This window comes from Delphinapterus leucas, chromosome 5 (genome assembly GCF_059928025.1).
Source record: "Delphinapterus leucas isolate spDelLeu-1000000601 "Yukka" chromosome 5, BTC_Dleu_Yukka2, whole genome shotgun sequence".
Lineage (NCBI taxonomy): Eukaryota > Metazoa > Chordata > Mammalia > Artiodactyla > Monodontidae > Delphinapterus > Delphinapterus leucas.
In genome coordinates this window covers 18752004-18771553 of record NC_143133.1, presented here as the reverse complement: position 1 = coordinate 18771553, position 19550 = coordinate 18752004, and the positions used below count along the sequence as shown (strand labels likewise).

Below are 19550 nucleotides of genomic sequence, written 5' to 3'. Positions count from 1 at the left end.
AGCCAGTGTGGTTCATACACCACCTGTGTGCTCCCTACACCACCTGTGTGCTCCCTACACCACCTGTGTGCTCCTACTGCCTAGCACCTGACCTGTCCGTCCTGGGGCTGGAGAATGGTCCTTGGACTGCTCCTCCGAAGAAATGTGCTTGAAACTGTCCTGCTGATACGCTGTGTTCCTGTCCTGTGTCTTTCTGCAGACTCAGATTGTGTCAGATTTTGGCCTGTTGAGTCTCACTACTTCGATCGTCCTGCTGAACCCAAAGCACTGTGTACTGTCATTAAATATTTAACATGAAAAGTATGACAACAACTACTAATTTTTCCTTTGTTTTTCAGAAATGTGTTACAGACGAGTGTTTCTTTTTTGAACGACTGGAATCTAATAACTACAATACTTACCGGTCAAGGAAATACTCCAGTTGGTATGTGGCACTGAAGCGAACTGGGCAGTATAAACTTGGCCCCAAAACAGGACCTGGGCAGAAAGCTATACTTTTTCTTCCAATGTCTGCTAAGAGCTGATCTTAATGGCAGCATCTGATCTCATTTCATATACCTCATGAAAGAAGAGGTATATTTTAGAAATTTGTTGATGAAAGGAAAAGAAAAATGTATACAGCTATCTGCTCAGTTTACGTAACTGGTCAGATAACCTTTTATCTAACAGTAAAATATTTAACCATTGCCTTAGTAAAACAACAACAACAAAAATTCCTGGAAAATGCATAGACTTCCACTTTTTATATAGAATTTGCCTTTATCCAGTGAAGCTTACTTACAGCTACAATCTTTTTCATACATTTGCTTCATTTGAAAAGAGGCTTTTAAAATGTGCATACGTACAAATAAGTTTTCTTCACGGAAATCATAGACATTAGAAAATTTAAGTCAGATGTTTAGTTAACCCAAATGTCCACTACTTCTTATAATACGGCACACGTTAATCTACAGGTACAATTTACTTAAACATTTTAAAACCATGTAAATATAAATCTAATCCATGCCTGTCATAGTTTTATAACTGTCTGGCAGTTCCTTGTGATAGATTTTATAGAACAAGCCTGTGTAAACTGCTGGAAGTTCTTCCATGGTCAGATCAATCTTGTCAAACCCTTCTCTGTATCCATACAGCAGCAGCCTAGCAACTCTGCTGGTGATCGGAGTTGTATTTTCAGTCTTGACTAGGTCGCTGAGATCCATCCACTCACACCTTAAGCATTCACGCTGGCAAAAATTTATGGTGAATGAATATGGCTTTAGGCGGCAGATAATATACATATCTGACTTTCCAAAAGCTCCAGGATGGGTGTGCTGTTGCCGAATACTCAGGAGGGACCTGAATTCTGACTTTATACCAGTCTCTTCAAAAACTTCTCGAACTGCTGTATCTCCTACATAGAAGAAAATGTACAAATCAATAAGGATCACATTTTTAGGAATTTAATCATCAAAGATTTTCAAGAAGCATTTTCTAAATGCTCAAAAAGCACAATTTTACCCTAAGAAAATAAAGTTTTCAATGTAAACTCTTTGCCTAACTGGACATCCTGAAGTACTGAAGTATTTTCTTACCAATGTATATCTAAGAAGCTTTTGAAATACTGAATATTTCTTTGGCTGCTACTTGCAGGCTTACCCACTTATATATATATATATTTTGGGAGTCACATTTTAAAAAATTCTTCCTGCTTTATTTCCCCAGAGGTGAAAACATAGGTTGCAAAGCTGCAGTTAATATTCCTACGTATTTTTTCATTATTATCCTGTTCCTGATTACCCATCAAAGCTGCCTAAATTTATAAACATCAGAATTGAGAAAAAGTGATCCACTCTTCTTTATAAAAGTCTGGAGAGCTACAGAAGGTACTGAACTATGAAATGATTCAACTCTCCCCTGGTCTCTGCTGGGACTGTCAAGCCTCTGAAGTCATAGAGCTGTGAGTGGAATCCCACCATGGTTAATTTTTGGCATTTTCTTTGTTTCCTGCATTTCAAAGAGCTTGGATTCATTCCTCCAACAGCAAAATGCTGCAGTCATTTCATCAGAAGTTTTCAAAAAACTTGCAATTTACAGAATTTTATAATACAACTAGGGTTTTCGCATTTTATAAGGTTGATTTTTCAATAATATGCAAATTTCTGGGACAGGATTTTTATTGCCAATAACTTATTTTTGTGGCTGCTTTTTCTAAATATCCAGATGAAACTCCTACATGGGATTTCTCTAATTTTATGATGCTCTGTCATTGTCTCCCAAAGTGTTTTATGAGAAGCCCCTAAAAAAGCTGCCTTCCTTGCCTATTTGCTGGGAAGCTTCACAATTGCCACAGGTACAAATTTTTGTTCAACTACCCTTTAATGCCTCCATTTTCTTGTTTGTCAAATTGTCAATTATATTTGTCTTCTTAGTAGTCCTACTAGTGAGGAATAGGCAAGGAAGAGCAAGTCGTTGAAAGAAAAAAAAATGTCTCAAATGTTTTTTCTGATAAACAGCTCTGGAAATATGCACAAGAAAAGTGTTTAATATATAAGACGTTTGTCTGCCATACTTGAATTATATGTGGACTTCCCTTATAATTGAGATTTGCCTTAGGTCAAACATGGTTAGAAATTATATTTTTAAACTGAAAACATAAAAGAAGAATTTATATGTTAAGAAAAGGAAAACTTGCCTTAATAAGAAAGCTAATTTTTAGTAGTATACATGTTTATTAAATTTGTTAAAGATTGTGGCAGTAGTCTTAAATTTTACATGTCATTTGCTGATCTGACTTAAAAATTGTTTAAATGTTTATTTTTATTCTTTAAACACTTTGAAAGATGACCATGGGGGTCTTGTTTAGCTTTTAGCAACACTAATCAAGAGTTTGGCATTTAGTTCCTGAGTCTGGCCTGTTGGTGTGTTATGGAATCACAGGACAGGGCTGGTGAGCGAAATCTGCCCTGCTCAGCAGTCACCACAGCAGTTGATTCAAAATTGGTGCTGCCTGGGTAGTTTGATCCGTTTAATTTGAATCCATGATATTGACTAGACTAAAAACTGAATGGGCAAATAAGCGCTTTTGTATCTAGAAGAACCCCTTCCATCTTAAGATTGAAATCTCTTCTCCAAAGATTTTACCATGAATTTAAAGATTTTTCTATCTAGATAAAGTGCTTTATTCTCCTGTACCTTTATTATTTTAATGTACTGTAAGCTAAATTGAAATAACTGTTTTATAGGTTTGAAGAACATAGGAAAAACCAAGAGGGTTTTGTTTTTATTTTTGCTGGTTGAAAGATATGTTTAAAAACGTCATAGTGTTTTGTTTAAAGGACAATAATGAAATGGAATTTATATTTGTTATTTCTATTTTCTAATATTTAATAGAATTAGATTGAAATAAAAGGAAAAACTGTGCAGAATATGGGTTTTTCTGGTGTTTGTTTCCCTCTGACTCTGGTACACTGATGAATTCTGATCAGACCCCCCTGCTTTAAAGACCTTTGGCTATGCAGGGATGCTCTTCCTGTCAGTGATAATGAGATTTTTTTCAGGAAGGCAGCTTCTCCATCTTTAACCTTGTACATGTATTGTACTCTTAGGGTATTATATGAAAACCTAAGGATTGCATTCTATTTTGTATATGCCCCCTTAATGTTTTTCCTTTTTTTTTTTTAAGCACTACGGACAATAGTGCTTCATTTACCTAGTAGTATCAAAGAATGAATGATTCCAAACACATGTGCTTCTCAGTTAACTACTGTTTACTGCTTAAGAGCCAATATGAATGTTTGCACATTTGTGATGGCAGTATACCTAAAGTAAAGTATATTACATACTTTACTAAAAACAGAGCTTAAAGAAAATAATTTAAATAATTCCTGGATGATCTGGCTTCATCATTAAGAATAATCTACTATTGTACTGTTACAAAATAGAAATGCCCTCTATACATAGTCTTCCAGATCTCTACTGTCAGTTATCATTTCTAGCTGCTTTCAGGGTTTTATCAGTTCTGAGGCAAAGCTTCAATTTATACTACTCCTAGGTAGTGTGGTGAATGCCAATTGCTGCTTTTTTCTTACTTCCACATGGTGAGGTGTATATATGCATATCTCTGAATAGGTGGGTTGTTGTGACAACCACAAACACACAAAAAAAGTAGTGAATTCCTAATAATATGGACTTGAAGTGTTCTGGAGTACACTCAAACCTACAATTATACACATTTGGCTTGGAAATATGTTTCTCCATTTAAATATATCTGAAACTCAGACTATCCATAAAAACTCAAATGAGAAAAGTCAATTCCTTTGAGAAGGCAAGACTCAGAAGAGGAAGCTACACAAACCTTCTCCTGTAGACTGCTGTTTGCCCAGTATCAACTGGATGAGGATGTAAAACATAAACTTAACTAGTTCACATGATGTCATATCACATAAGGATAGTGTGAGATAATCAGGAGCTCTAGAATAAATGCCCTTCTCTTTCAACACTTGCACCACTACAAAATCCTTTTTATTTCAACAGAAGGCCTAGCAAACTCTAAGCAAAAGGTCAGTAAGTACCTAAAAAACAAAATTTGCTATGGATATATCTGAATGTAGTGAATTTACTTATAGGATATTAGGAGTTGATTCTATACTATGTATAGGGCATTTTTAATTTGTGGAACATTAAAAAAAATCGTTTCAACTATATATATATATTTAAAATACTTAAAAATAATTTAGGACATTGCCTTCATATAAATGATGGCTAAAGAGACTAGGGGACATACATATTGAGGAAAAAGTCATTGACAAATAATACTGATATGAAATGAGTTGATTTATTATGATAGGGACTGCACTTGACCCAATGGTTTAAGGAATAGGTAGGAAAACTCAGTTTCTATTCTTTCCTTCCTGTAAAATCCTGACATAATGAGCTCAGTAAATTGTTTTAGGAAGTTATCTCTCATTTCAGACTTTCTCATTTGAGACATTTTACTATGCTTTGGCTTTCTGACTATCCAAAATAAACAGTAGATAAAATTTTCATAAACAGAAGAATTATGTCACCACTGTTCTATAATTGACTTTATAAATAATTCTTATTTCACAATTTATTTAAAAGTTACTCTTCATCCTTGTGTGATAGAATGCTCAAGAATTTGTTTTATCATAGTTTAATTCCAACAATTTTAGTTATATTCAAAATAACCCTTAATGCTAAACTTGACTGATGTACATCCAAAGCTTTTCATTTTCAAGCAAATTAATCTAGAAGCAGTCCTAAGCAGAAAAACAGGTGTTATGCTCCTAATGGTATTATTTATAATAATGAAATAAGTTGTAATATTAGAAGTTTTGCTGCTAATTTTATATCATCCCTGAAGTAACTTCACTGAAATTTTCTGACTTAGCCTAAACCAATTAGAAAAGTTAAAATCTTATTCTCAGCTCTACAGCAAGAAAGTAAACATATGAATTTCCTCAACATTTTCAAGTCAATTAAAGATATGTAATATACACACCAATATCTTCTCCAGGCTCTGACAGGCCTCCTGGAAACTTCCACATATTTTTCAACTGCAGTATAAAATCAGAAAATAAAGTTAACATACCTTTTATTCACAAACATACACAAACACACACGGATGCCACAAAATTTACTTATAATTGGTCAAGGTGGTTGAGAATTTATTTTTTGGTTAATTATACGCAAATTTTTTTCAGCTTCACTTCCTCACGCCTCCCTTCTTTTTAGGGATAACTGGTGACTTGTGAAACCTTTTCCCACCTTTTTCTTCAGGAACTAGAAGTGGTTTTGTTTGGTTAATGTGATAAATTCTGTATGAGTGAAACAGTGGGGGGGGAACATCTACTGAATTTGTGTAGTTAAAAAAATTTTGCTGCTAGTTTATTAAAAAATAGAGGAATCTTACTGATGCTGCTATAAATAAGTAGAAAATACAGTATAAATTTAATCACTAAAGTATGCTACTTTTAATTTTCACATTTACTTTCTGTATTGTGTCTAATCAGATATGTTCATCTTAAGATTTCTTTTATTCTCTGTGTTAATGATTTTATGTACAAATGTAACTGCTTTTCATGGGAAGTGTGAATAAAATTGATTAGTTTAAGTTTGTGGCTTTTTGTATATCATTTCTTTTTTTGATGGGGAGGGGCAGGTGGGAAGATCTGATCTAGGAATGGGGATAAATGTGGAAAATTTATTTTAAATAATTCTGCAGTGACATGGGACAATATTCTTATGGCTGACACGATTATTTTTTCCTGTTAGGATTCTGTTGTACCAATCCATCACCATGATAAAAGCTGAAGAATGAGAAATTATGACATCCTCATAAAGGTACTGCAGCTTGGAGCCAGTACCCCTCATACTCTTCATTCATAAAACAAGTTTATGGACCTTTACTGGTGTGCTTTGTGACCCACTCATTTCCTGCGCAAGAGCTTCTTAAAGAATGTGTCATTTCCCAACTATGCTAGGTTGGAGCCCAGTGGCATGGTTCCCAGAGTTTCCACAGACTTGATTATGTGGGTACAGAATTGAGGCTTACCACCCTTCTGTGTCTGGCTCAGACTTGAGATTAATTTATAAAGCATATTATGTTTTACTTTTTTAATGTAGAAATATATCTCTTAAGAATATCTCAACATTAAATGTACTGTCTTTGGGGTTCCATTTTGAAATTGTTCCAGAAGCAATGTTTCTACAAAAACTATGCAGTCTTTTGTCTGCTAGTATATTAAACTTCACCACCATAAATTATTTCTAACAAAAGATATTATAATAGGGCAAACAATTCTCCAAAACAAAGTCAACTTTTAAAAATCTTTACCTAGACCTGATTATAAATAATTGGAAACTGTTGATTATTTGGAGATAGGAACTTATTAGAAGGGGAAAATGCTAGCTATAAGGATTGAAAACAGCTCACACACATTTGATTTTGATTATTTCATAAACCTTAGGTATGGAAAGATTATTTTTATGCTGGTGATTAGTTTGCGATATTTTCTGGCATCAATTAGGTTTAAAGAGCTTATTTTAAAACAGCTTCCTCCTCCTCCCCAAAAGCTTGAGCTTACAGTTAGTTCTAAGTGGTAGGTTGAGAGGCCAAAGTTTGAAAAACCTGGTTCATATTGTAGATATGATAGATCAGTGGAGGGACAAGTAGGTCTTCTCACTTTTTTTTTTAACGTTAAAAAATACTCCCACTAGCTGGTTTTAGCAATATAATAAGTAATAATAATAAATATTACTAGGTAATGTATATTGAATGTCCACCATGTTCCAGATACTATGCTAAATGCTTTAATTATACACATTTAAACTTTATAGTAACCCCACAAGAAACTATTACTGTTCCATTTTAATTTTTTTCCATTTCTTTTTTTATTGAAGTATAGTTGATTTACAATATTGTGTTACAGCAAAGTGTAAAAGTGTACAGCAAAGTGATTCAGTTATACATATATGTTTTTCAGATTATTCTCTATTATAGGTTATTATAATATACTGAATACAGTTCCCTGTGCTATACAGTGAATCCTTACTGCTTATTGTTCCCATTTTAGAAGTGATGAAACTGAGGACAAATAGGTTAAATAATTTACCTGGAGTGGCACAGTGTGTAGCAAAACTCACAGTTAAAATCCAGGCAATCTGATTCTAATCATCTTTTAAGAAATTTAAAAAGTTGGTTTGCTATTTTCATACTAATTCTTTACCACTATTTGCTGCTTTTTCGTATATCTTTCGATCTTCAGATCTCATTGGAACATTCTATATAAACCCAACCAGAATCTGTATCCTAGTCTTACATTCCTCCAGGGTTTGTGAATTTGAACTAAAACCTAGTTTGGTATCAAACGTCTTTGTATCTACCTCTTGCCTGTGAGTTCCCTATCAAGAATCGTTTGATTGGCATGAGATTTATTACTCTGCTAATGATTTACTACTACTCTGCTAGTGATTTACTGTTACTCCACTAGTGATTTGCTATTACTCTACTAGTGATTTACTATTACTCTAACACTTCCAGTATATTGTTTCATAGGGGAAAAATTACTGAGGAAGGGGTAAGGTTGGGTTTTGAATATGAACAGTAACCCATAGTTTCTGTTTTCATCCTTGTTCTCCCTTCCAATAAAAGACAAAACATCTCTATGCTTCAAGTGTAAAATTCCAAGATCCTTTTCTCCCTAATCTTAAAAAAAGGAACTTTCCACTCTCTTCTAAAAGAAATACTCTACTCAGACATTCTCTTGCCTCTTTGCTTGTTGGGTCCTACCCAACATTCACATATATGACCCCTCCCTGCTTTGAGTTAGTCAGGTCATCTAGTTCCTGAAGCATATCTGATCTGATTTTTACATACTACAAAAGGCAGTTATCCTTTTAAGTTATAAAAATGTGTGATTTTTTTTTTTTTTTTTTTTTGCGGTACGCGGGCCTCTCTCTGTTGTGGCCTCTCCTGTTGCGGAGCACAGGCTCCGGACGTGCAGGCTCAGCGGCCATGGCTCACGGGCCCAGCCGCTCCGCGGCATGTGGGATCTTCCCGGACCAGGGCACAAACCCGTGTCCCCTGCATTGGCAGGCAGACTCTCAACCACTGCGCCACCAGGGAAGCCCCAAAATGTGTGATTTTAAAGCATACTCAGAGTAATTCCAGCATATTGTAGAATGGTGAATGTGATGATAAATTTTTCCTATATGTTTGCCAATTATAAATCTGATGTGTTTGTGTGTGTGTGTGCACGTGTGTGTTTGTAGGTGTGAGTGTAAAACAGAAGAGTGTGTAAATGATGTACAGTGGTCCCATCAATCACTGGAACCTCTTTCCTTCCTCGGTGTTAGGAACTGCTAGCCCCAATAGTAAGCATTTTGGATATCAACAAAGGGTATTATTTTTTTAATGCATTCTTCATACTAACAGAGTGTAAGATATTTTCTGTTAAGGCAATTTCAAGTTTAATACCACTGTTTCTTATAAAACCTATCCTGAAGATAAACTCAAGTTTATCTTAGCGTTTCTAGAATGGGTAAATAGGAATGGCTCAGTTTCTGATCCTTTTTCTCACTATTTTTCCAACCCCACAGACATCTTCTGTTTTCCTAAGCAGATGATTCGCTTCAGGATCTTCCCTGGGTGTGGCTGCTGCAATCCTAACTAGGGATTTGTATAAACAGAACCCCCCAAAGACTATCAATTTCTTTCAAATAGAAATTGTCTAATCTCAAGAACCTAGAACAAGGGTACAGACTTGCTAGCCTCTTCCTTTTGGTTCTTATATTATTTGACTTTATCATTCTTCCCTAACTCAAACTTGGTCAGATGCCTGAGATTTCATTATCTTTTCTTTTCACTGTTCTGGTCTTTAATGCTACTACTCTCACTCTTCAGAATTCAGAGCCACTGTGTTTAGATAAATCCAATTAACTACAATATTATCACTGTTATGCGACAGATGCTACCAGAGATGTCTTAATAAGTTTGTTCATTCATTCAATAAAAATTTACTGAGTGCTAGGTTTAGGGCATACAGAAAATTAATGCACAATATAGCAAGGCTAGTCATTCTCTTTCTCCTTATACTACTGTATTTTTCTTAATAACATTCACCATCACTTTATATATTATTTATTCATTCGCTTATTATTTGTATCTTACCTATTTGAATATAAGCTCCAGATGTAGAAACTTTGTTTTGTTCACTAATGTTTACTTAGAGCTTAAAACAGAGCCTACAACATAGTTATGTACAGGAACTCAGTAATGTTTGGCAAATGAATGAATAGGTCCCTACCATTAACTCAGCTCTTTAGCACCTGGTTTACAAGGTCAAGCCACTGTTAGGTCTTTTGTTCCTCAAAATCATGGGGCAGGGACAAAGGAAGGGACTATATGGGTAGGAAAGGAGAAAGGACATGTTTTAAGTATTTCAGCTTTGAGTCTGAGTGTGCATTTGCTCATGCAAAGAAAGGAGAAAAAATGGCTCAGATGTCTGAAAATAACGCTAATTAGTTATTTACAGCTAATACCTATCATTTATGCTTAAATTCCACCTAACACCAAAATAATTACAGAAATTTTATGATTTAGTCTCACTTTATACTTTTTATTACATTGAGCTATACATTAATACTGTTTTTATATTTTATTGCTCTGTTAGATACATCTCTGTTCATAACTTAAATCAAAACCCTAAGTAAGAGTATCACTTCTATTTAATTCACAAAGAAACCAAAGTCTTATATAATTTGAATTTGTTTCTAGCTTCTGCCAATCCCAACTGCCTAGAAGCACGGTGGGGATCATGATTAGGTTCTGAGCAGCAGTACTTTCTCTTAAAGAACCAATCACTGGCAAGACTGAAAATCAGCAAATGAAGAATCTGGATGCCCAGTGTTCTAGTTTGGAGGTTCTCAAACTTGACCATGCACCTAAAACACCTGGAGGGCTTGTTAACACACAAATTGTTGAGCGGCATCCCCACAGTTTGATTCATCAGGCCTGGGGGTGGGGCAGGGGTGTGAGAATGTGTGGTTTCTAAGAAGTTGACACTATGATTGTCCCTCAGCTTCAAATTCAGCCTCCGTGCTCTGCCTAGTGATGCTGGAGCTGGGACTCTGCTAAGCAGTTTTGGTCTTGCCAACTGACTCCCTGTTAGGCTCCACCAACAGACTGCAAGGCTGGAGGAGGAAGAAGGGAGCAGCTCCTCCTGTCTGCTTCCTGTGGGCTTCCCATGTGCTTGTGGTTCCTGTATTGCCTCGGCATGCTGCTTCATTCTGGCAGCAGCAGTTCCTTCCCATAGCAACAGCCAAATCCACTTTGCAGTTTCCTAGCATTTCCAACATGAGCTTCATTGTGTCCCCTCCCCAGAGACACCGGCCAGCTGATGCTGGGTCCCAGGCCCTCTGAGTTCAGAGACATCAGCAGCTGAACAGCATTTCTTATTAGAGATTTGATTAGCTATGTGCAGTCCCAAATGAAGGGATGCACAACCTACCAGAATAGTATAAAGATTACCTTAAACTGAAGACATATGAGATACAGCAAGATGCAGAAAGAAGCCTTTTCTGAGATTCCCTTTATCTGATTAAAGGTAAAGCTTTCTGAGGACAAAGCTGCCGTAAATCCTTTCTGGGGAGCTTCCAGCCAGGAAGGAAACTAACCTTCAGCACCTGGTGAGAAACTGCATACACAAACTTTATTAGAAGCTGCCATAACTTCTAAAATTACTCTTTATATCCTTCACTTAATCATGTCCCTTTTCTCCATAATAATTTTTCTTCACACACTTTTGTTCTAACCTCTTTTTTTTTTCTTTAGGCCAAATATGTACTGTTTAAGTATCATCGTTGGCAACTGAACTGAATGGAACTGTCAACCTAAACAATAGACAGTGGCATCTGTACTATGTATTAAAAAAAGCGAAAAACTACCTCCCTAAAAAACAAACCCCATTCAAGTGAAGTCTTTTGTATCCTATGCAAAGTATGATAGGCATTGCCATAAAACTACTGACTCCCTCAAAAAAATCCAAGTTTTAATTCCATTTATGTTTTCATCTGCTTTAGTTTAGTGAAAAGATTCCTCTCTAGGCTTAAATTCTGACTCTGCCAATTACCAGTTGTGTAATGTTGAAAAAGTTACTGCAACCTCTCTCAAGTTTTTTTGAAAAATGGAGATAATAACAAATACCATTATTAAATAAGAAAATTTCTGCAGAAGTATTTTGTCATCACAATTATCATTATTTATCTGATTTTATTTCTATTAAATAGCAAAACGATGGAATTAAAATAATTTTGTTTAGCCTGAAAACCTCATCAATTAGGATCACGAATGTGTACTATGATAGGAGAACAAGTGACTTGGAGAATGGTCGAGTGTTAGCAAATGTTTGGTTATGAATTTTTAGTAGGCTAGAAGCCATAGCAGAGCTGGTGCTACACTTTACTTGGGTTTTTAATCCTCTTGAGATATGGCTGTTGGTTCCAAGAGACATCAAATAAACCATTTAGGAACCTATCTAGGGTTAATTACTCAAAAGTCCCCCCAGCTTAAGTATGACCTTCAATTGACCCTAAAGGCAACTGACCCCCAAAGGAAACTTGAGGTGGAGGATTGAAAACTCTCCACTCACATCTTTATAAGCCCATGTTACAGGATGAAGAATGGCTAAAACAATGCCACTGTGGATAGGTCTCTTGGAGTTTTTGTTTAGTCATTAAATCTTGGGTCTCCCTTTGTTTCCTGACTACCTTGGAAAATACTAACAAACATTCCAGAAAACATTAGCAATTATTTCTTTGAAACTAAGATGAACAAAACTAGAGAGGCACTGAATGCAATCACGATTAACTGAGAATCATAAAAGTTTTTAGTCATTTACAGTGGAGTTTAGGCAAATTTAGTATACATAGTTTTGACTATTGCCCTGTTTTAAAAATAAAGCTCAATTCAATTCTTTCCTTTTCAATTGCTGCAATACAGATTGCTCTGGAAGTTTGATTTCTGCAAACTAAAGCTGTTAAATCATTTGTCTTGGAAGGTTTTATAAGGGGAAAAAAAAAAAAACCATCCCCAAAACATCACGCTGTCTAGGTTTGGAGTAAGACAGGTTAGCCATAACTGCCAGGGAAGCTCCTTCTTTTCTTTTTTTCAGACTGCAAGCCAATTTTTAATATTATTAGTTAGACCTAGGTTTGTTCTCTATGAATTTCCATGTTTTAATAAATGAGTAATTACATAAATAGATTCTTAGTTGGTTGATCCACCAGTCCTGAAAAACTGCTCAGAATGGAGCAATCACATTACTCTGGCTGTCTTTCAGTCTCTGTCAAAGTCCTTAATGAAATTTTATTTGATAAAGTCACTTACGACACAGCGTGCTCTTTTAAAATCTTAAAAGTTTACCCTTTTCTTTCCAAAATACCAAAGTGGTTTAAACCAGGTTATATCTGGTATCTTATCTTACATGTGCATAAGTGTATAGGGAGAATTATAGTATTGGGATATTTCATTTGTGATCATCGAATCTAACTCCTTAATTTCATAAATGGGGCAACTTAGGTTCCCAGGGGCTCACAGATTTGCCCAGAGTTGTATAGCTAGCTAATGGCAGGGCCAAATCTTAGAACCCAGGTCTCCTGATCCAATTTTGTTTGTACAACTTCTTATGTCACCTGAGCGTAGAAAAAATTAAATTTTGGTGATACTGTTGCTTCTTTAAATGCAAGAAAAAGACAGTTAAAGGGATACACTTAAAAGACAGTAAAACCTTTTATAATATCTTTAGAAGTAACTTTTATATACTAAGGTATAGATTATTTTTCCAACTTAGCAAAAGAAATTAAACAATTTATGTTACTTATATATACTTGTATACCATATATATATGGTATCTGCCAATAATGTTTGGGCATATCATCTCTCTGCCATACTGCAGAGTTATAATATCCACTTTCAGTCTAACCCAATTTAATTGAACAAAATCCTAAGTAAGTTTTCTCAGACCTTGGGTACTAAATATTATATATTAATACAACCTCCTTTGGCCTAAGGGTAGTTAAGACCTGAATGATAAAATAGTAAAATAATGACTACGGGAACTGTTCTTTTGTAGGTTAGAGTAGGGTAAGATAAGGACCATCTGGTGTTCCTCATAATTTCAAGGCATGTAGGGAAATAGCTGTATGTCTTTGAAATCCTTACTTGATGCTTGGAATTGAATGTGGAGAGAATCAGGGCTTATCACTCTCACATGAAATGAGTTTACTTAGGTTTGGGCTAATTTTTTTTAAGATTACAGACTCTAAAATTAGATTGGTTTTACTACTACGTTATCTGCATAATTTTGGGTAAATAGCCTCTCTGCGTGCCTTTCACCCTATCTCCAATTTCTAGATCTAGCAATTTACCCTATGGTAAAAGGGTAAATAACATAGTATAGTGATAAATAAACAGAGTATAGCTGTCCATATATCATCTTCATCACTGTCACCTCAATCAAAATCTTTCAGTAAACAAAATCTGAATTGTTTCTATGTCAAATCTAAACTCCTCTTCCTGGCTCTCAGGCCCCCTCATAACTAGGCCCTATTTTTACCATTCAGTCTTGCTTCCTACTCACTCTCCACTCATTACCATCAAATATACATATACATATATATATATATGTACTCCAATTCAAATATAAAACTTACTGATGGCTAGGCACAATACTACTTTAGGTACCCAATAAAAATCTGTTGAAGATAAAGTTTAGTTTGAGTCACAGATCCTGCCTTAACTAAAACTTTAACGTTACTTAATACCATGAGAGTGCTTTCAGATAGCATTTCTGAGAAATGATTGATACTGCTTTCAGCTATAATTATGAATATTAGTTTAAAATTTAAAAACATATATGAGGAGAAAAATCTATGACTCTATCCACCAATATTTACTGAAGTCTCAGAAAGTATCAAAGTAATTATTCTCGTCACTTATACTCCTGAGCATGAAAGCATCTGACCTCTAAGCATGGTACTTCTCTTAAAAACTTCTGTTACTTCTAGTTGCCTATAGTTCTTATTTGGGTGTATGAGGCTCTTTAATTCTGTTCCCAATCTAGCTCTCAAACCAAATATTTTACCATTCCCATCTGTAAAGGAGAGACGGTCCATACAGGCAGACGCTTGGCCCGGGGAGCCCCATTGCCTGCTGGGAAATCTGCTGAGTCAGATAGAGGGGCTGGAGAAGCCTAGACTCTGCTTGTGAGGAGTGTGTGCATGCTGGCTTGCTAACAATCAGGGCAAAAAGAGACCAGCACTGGCGGATGCCGCCTTGCCACACTTCCCAATCCGGAGGGGTGAACGCCTGGGTCCCGCTTACTCCACACCTCAGCCTGGTGTGAGATAAGGGCAGAGATTCAATCTAGCTGCGCATACAGACTGGGCCGCCTGAGGTGGATCAGGGCCAAACTGCAGAGACCACTGTCAGTGCACACATGCGGGTGGTGGATCAAACTGAGCAGACACTGTCAGTGCTGCACCGGGCCGTGCCACAATTACGTGCAGTGGCTAACTGCCAAATCTCCAAGTCCCTGGGAGAGGACTCGATATAGCTGCACAGAGACAACTTGAAGAGTCTGAGGTGTGGTCTGGGGAGAACCTCGGAGCCTGTGGTAGGTGTGTGGACAGCAGGGGCAGGTCGGCTGCAGCAGACTTGGTCAGCGCATGCATAGGTGGTGCCATAAAAAAGCAGAGTGGCTGGATGCTGCGTCTTGAGCAGACAGGCCCTGGGCAGGAGTACGCAGTGGTACGTTTCCCGTGGGAGTGCTCTGGCTCCAGCTCCACCCACTTCGCACTGCAGGGTGGAGCTGGATGTGGGGCTGGCAGGTCCTGGTAGAGGTCTACCACAGAGGCTGCCCAGGTCCCAGGTGCAGCACAGCAACCTCAATTCCTGCAGTCACAGCCTCCAGCCCCAGCCTACTCTGCACCACAGCCTAGCACTGGGTCTGGGATGAACACAACAGAGAAAGGGACGAGACCATGGGCTGCTTCTGGGCGAAACCGTGGGCAACTACAGGTGCACAGGTTCACTGTGACTACACAGGCCTTATATGCTTCTGCGGTCACCTCCTTTGGGGCAGACCACACACTCAAGGGCAACTGAACCTAACTGCACCCAACCATTAGGGCTTCTTCAACAACTGGGGAGCAGACACTGCCCCCAACAGGGTGGTGACAGCCATGGAGCAAAGAGGAGGCCCTGCTCCTCATCTAGCACAGGTTCTGCACACCACAACACCTATTACAACCCCTATCAATGGGATAACAGCCAGCACACTCTGAAGAAAGAAGTGGCTGGCATCTATACCAAAACAAGCCCTTGCACCAAAATAATAGACTCACACAGTCTACACAGGGAAACACCCCTTCAAGATCAAAGTAGATAATGGTTTCTCCTAAATTCACGGAGACAGAGAAAGTTAAAAAACAGAGGAACTACTCCCAATAAAAAGAACAAGAGAAATCTCCTGAAAGAACAAATAATGAAACAGACCTCACCAGTCTATTAGACCCTGAGTCCAAAAATGAGGTAATAAAAATGCTTATTTAAGAAAGATTATTGGGACTTCCCTGGTGGCACAGTGGTTAAGAATCTGCCTGCTAATGCAAGGGAAACGGGTTTGATCCCTGGTCTGGGAAGATCCCACATGCTGTGGAGCAACTAAGCCCATGTGCCACAACTACTGAGCCTGCGTGATACAACTGCTGAAGCCCATGTGCCTAGAGCCCATGCTCTGCAAAAGAGAAGCCACCACAATGAGAAGCCCACATGCTGCAACGAAGAGTAGGCCCCGCTCACCACAAATAGAGAAAGCCCACATGCAGCAACAAAGACCCAATGCAGCCAAAAATAAAGTTAAAAAAAAGATTATTAATAAAATTCAGATTAATAAAATGAAATTTACTAAGATCATTAATAAAATAAATAATAAAAGTTTATTATTTATTAATAAAAGACTATTAATAAAATTCAGATCACTGTAACAAGGAACTATAAACTAAAAATGAACCAAACAGACAATTCAATTACTGAGATAAAAACCTATCTAGAAGCAATGAATAGCAGACTAAATGACACAGAAGGAATAAGTAATCTAGGAGACAGAATAATGGCAATCACCCAATCAGAACAGCAGACAGAAAGACAAATGAAAAAAAATGAAAGCAACATACGAGATCTATGGGATATGTAAAGTGTGCCAACCTATGCACAGAAGGAGAAAAGAGAAAAAAGGGTATCAAAAATGTATTTGAAGAAATTATGGCTGAAAACTTTCCAAACCTTAAGAAGGAAACATATATCCAGGTACAGGAAACACAGAGGGTCCCAAACAACATAAACACACACAAAGACATATCATAATTAAAATGGCAAAAGTTAAAGTGAGGATTCTAAAGGCAGCAGGAGAAAAACAAAGAGTCAGTTACAAGGGAATCCCATAAGGCTATCAGCTGATTTCTCTGCAGAAACTCTGCAGGCCAGAAGGGAGTGACATGATATATTCAAAGACCTGAAAGGGAAAAACCTGCAACCTAGGATACTCTACCCAGCAAGATTATCATTTAGGAGAGAAAGAATTTCTCAGACAAGCAAAAACTAAAGGAATTCAGCAATACTAAACCTATCCTAAAAGAAATACTGAAAGGTCTTCTCTAAATAGAAAAGAAGAACCTATAGAAAAAGAAAAACACAATAGGATAGGCAAATATATGAAAGGATTGAAAATTAAATAAGCAAGCACACAGATTTAAAAAACAATTAAAAAATTGTAAAAGTGATTATAACTAGAACAAACAGTAAAAGGGTAAGCATGAAGATGCAAAACAGGATATCAAAATCACAAAAAGTGGGGGAGGGGAGTATAAAAATGTAAATCTTTTAGAACGTGTTTGAACTTGCATGACTATCAATTTAAAGCAGATACAGTTATGGTCAACATACTTGTAAACCAGGGTAGCCACAAATCAAAAACATACAATAGATTCAAAAAAACTAAAAAGAAAGAAACTCAAGCAAACTAAAAAAGAAAACCATCAAATCACAAAAGGAAAAACAAAAAGAAGAAATGAGCCAAAAAGAGCTACAAAAACAACTGGAAAACAAGGTTTTAAATGGCAACAAGTACATACCTATCAATAATTACTTTATGTGTCAATGGACTAAATGCTCTGATCAGAAGACACAGAGTGACAGACTGGATTTAAAAAAAAAAAACAAAACCTATAATATGCTGTGGACAAGAGACTCACTTTAGGGTGAAATACACACACAGCTTGAAAGTGAGGGGATGGAAAAAGATATTTCATGCAAATGGAAACCAGAAAATAGCAATACTCGTATCAGACAAAACAAACTTTTTAAAAAAGTCTACAAAGAGGGCTTCCCTGGTGGTGCAGTGGTTGAGAGTCCGCCTTCCGATGCAGGGGACACGGGTTCGTGCCCCGGTCCGGGAAGATCCCACATGCCCGCGGAGCGGCTGGGCCCGTGAGCCATGGCCGCTGAGCCTGTGCGTCCAGAGCCTGTGCTCCGCAACGGGAGAGGCCACAACAGTGAGAGGTCCGCGTACAGCAAAAAAAAAAAAAGTCTACAAAGAAAGACAAAGATGGACACTTTATAAGGATGAAAGGGATCAATACAAAAAACCTGATATTACACTGTAACATATATGCACCCAATATAAGAGCACTTAAATATATAAAACAAATACATAACAGACATAAAGGGAGAAACTGACAGAAATACAATAACGGTAGGAGACTTTAACACCCCACTGATATCAATAGACAAATATTACAGACAGAAAATCAATAAAGCAACAGAGGTCCTAAATGACACAACAGACCGGTTGGACTTAATTGATGTTTACAGGACACTACATCCAAAAAAACCAAAATAAACATTCTTCTCAAGTGCACATGGAACACTCTCTAGGATAAAACACATAGTAGGACACAAAACAAGCCTCAACAAATTTAAGAGGACAGAATTTACCTCAAGCATCTTTTCTGACTACATGAAACTAGAAATTAACCACAGAAAGAAAATTGGGAAAAGAATGAACACATGGAGGCTAAACAATATGCTACTAAAAAACCAATGGGTCAACAATGAAATCAAAGAGGAAATCAGAAAATACCCTGAGACAGATGAAAATAAAAACACAACCTTACAAAATCCATAGGATGCAGCAAAAGCAGTTCTATGAGGGAAGTTCACAGTGATACGGGACTTCTTCAAGAAACAAGAAAAATCTCAAATAAACAACCTAACCTACCAACTGAAAGAATTTTAGAAAAAGAAGAATGCACAAAATCCAAAGTCAGCAAAGTCAGCAGAAGGAAAGAAATAATAAAGATCAGAGAGGAAATAGAAGAGAGATCCAAATAAACAAGAGAAAAGATCAATAAAGGCAAGAGCTGCATTTTTGAAAAGATAAACAAAATTGACAAACCTCTAGGCAGGTTCATCAAGAAAAAAAAGAGAGAGAACCCAAATAAACAAATTAAGAAATGAAAGAGAAGAAATAACAACTGATACCACCACAAATAAGAAAAAAAAATCCTAAGAGAATCCTATGAACAGTTATATGCCAACAAACTGAACAACCTAGAAGAAATGGACAAATTTTAGAAACATACAGCCTGCCAAAACTGAGTCAAGAAGAAATAGGTAACTTGAACAGACCAACCTCTAGATGTGAAACAGAATCTGTAATTAAAAAAACTGCAAACAATAACCCAGGACTGGACGGCTTCACTGGGGGATTCTACCAAACATAAAAAGAAGAACTTATACCTATCCTCCTCAAACTATTCCAAAAGACTGAGGAGGAGGGAACACTCCCAAATTCATTCTATGAAGCAACCGTCACTGTAATACCAAAACCAGACAAAGACACTACAAAAAAAGAAAATTACAGGCCAACATCTTTGATGAACACAGATGCAAAAATCATCAACAAAATACTAGAAAACCGAATCCAACA

General features: G+C 36.8%; 2 protein-coding genes across 7 annotated transcripts in view; one reads left to right on the top strand and one right to left on the bottom strand.

Annotated features, from left to right (window-relative positions):
• FGF2 (fibroblast growth factor 2) overlaps positions 1-1121 on the top strand; it is a 54908-nt gene extending 53787 nt beyond the window's left edge. The window contains exon 3 of the mRNA XM_030760069.2: positions 339-1121. Within this exon, the coding sequence (XP_030615929.2) occupies positions 339-524 (186 nt within the window). The 3' untranslated portion in view covers positions 525-1121. The remainder of the gene's footprint in view (positions 1-338) is intronic.
• NUDT6 (nudix hydrolase 6) overlaps positions 1-19550 on the bottom strand; it is a 63119-nt gene that overhangs the window by 19512 nt on the left and 24057 nt on the right. For 5 of the 6 annotated variants that reach the window (XM_022596250.3, XM_089911530.1, XM_089911533.1 and 2 more), the window contains 2 exons: positions 5504-5558; positions 402-1393 (listed from right to left, as the gene is read on the bottom strand). In XM_022596250.3, coding sequence (XP_022451958.1) covers positions 996-1393; positions 5504-5558 — 453 coding nt within the window. In that variant the 3' untranslated portion in view covers positions 402-995. Of the gene's footprint in view, positions 1-401; positions 1394-5503; positions 5559-11032; positions 18150-19550 lie in introns of all 6 variants that reach the window. The other variant, XM_022596253.3, reaches the window with a different exon arrangement.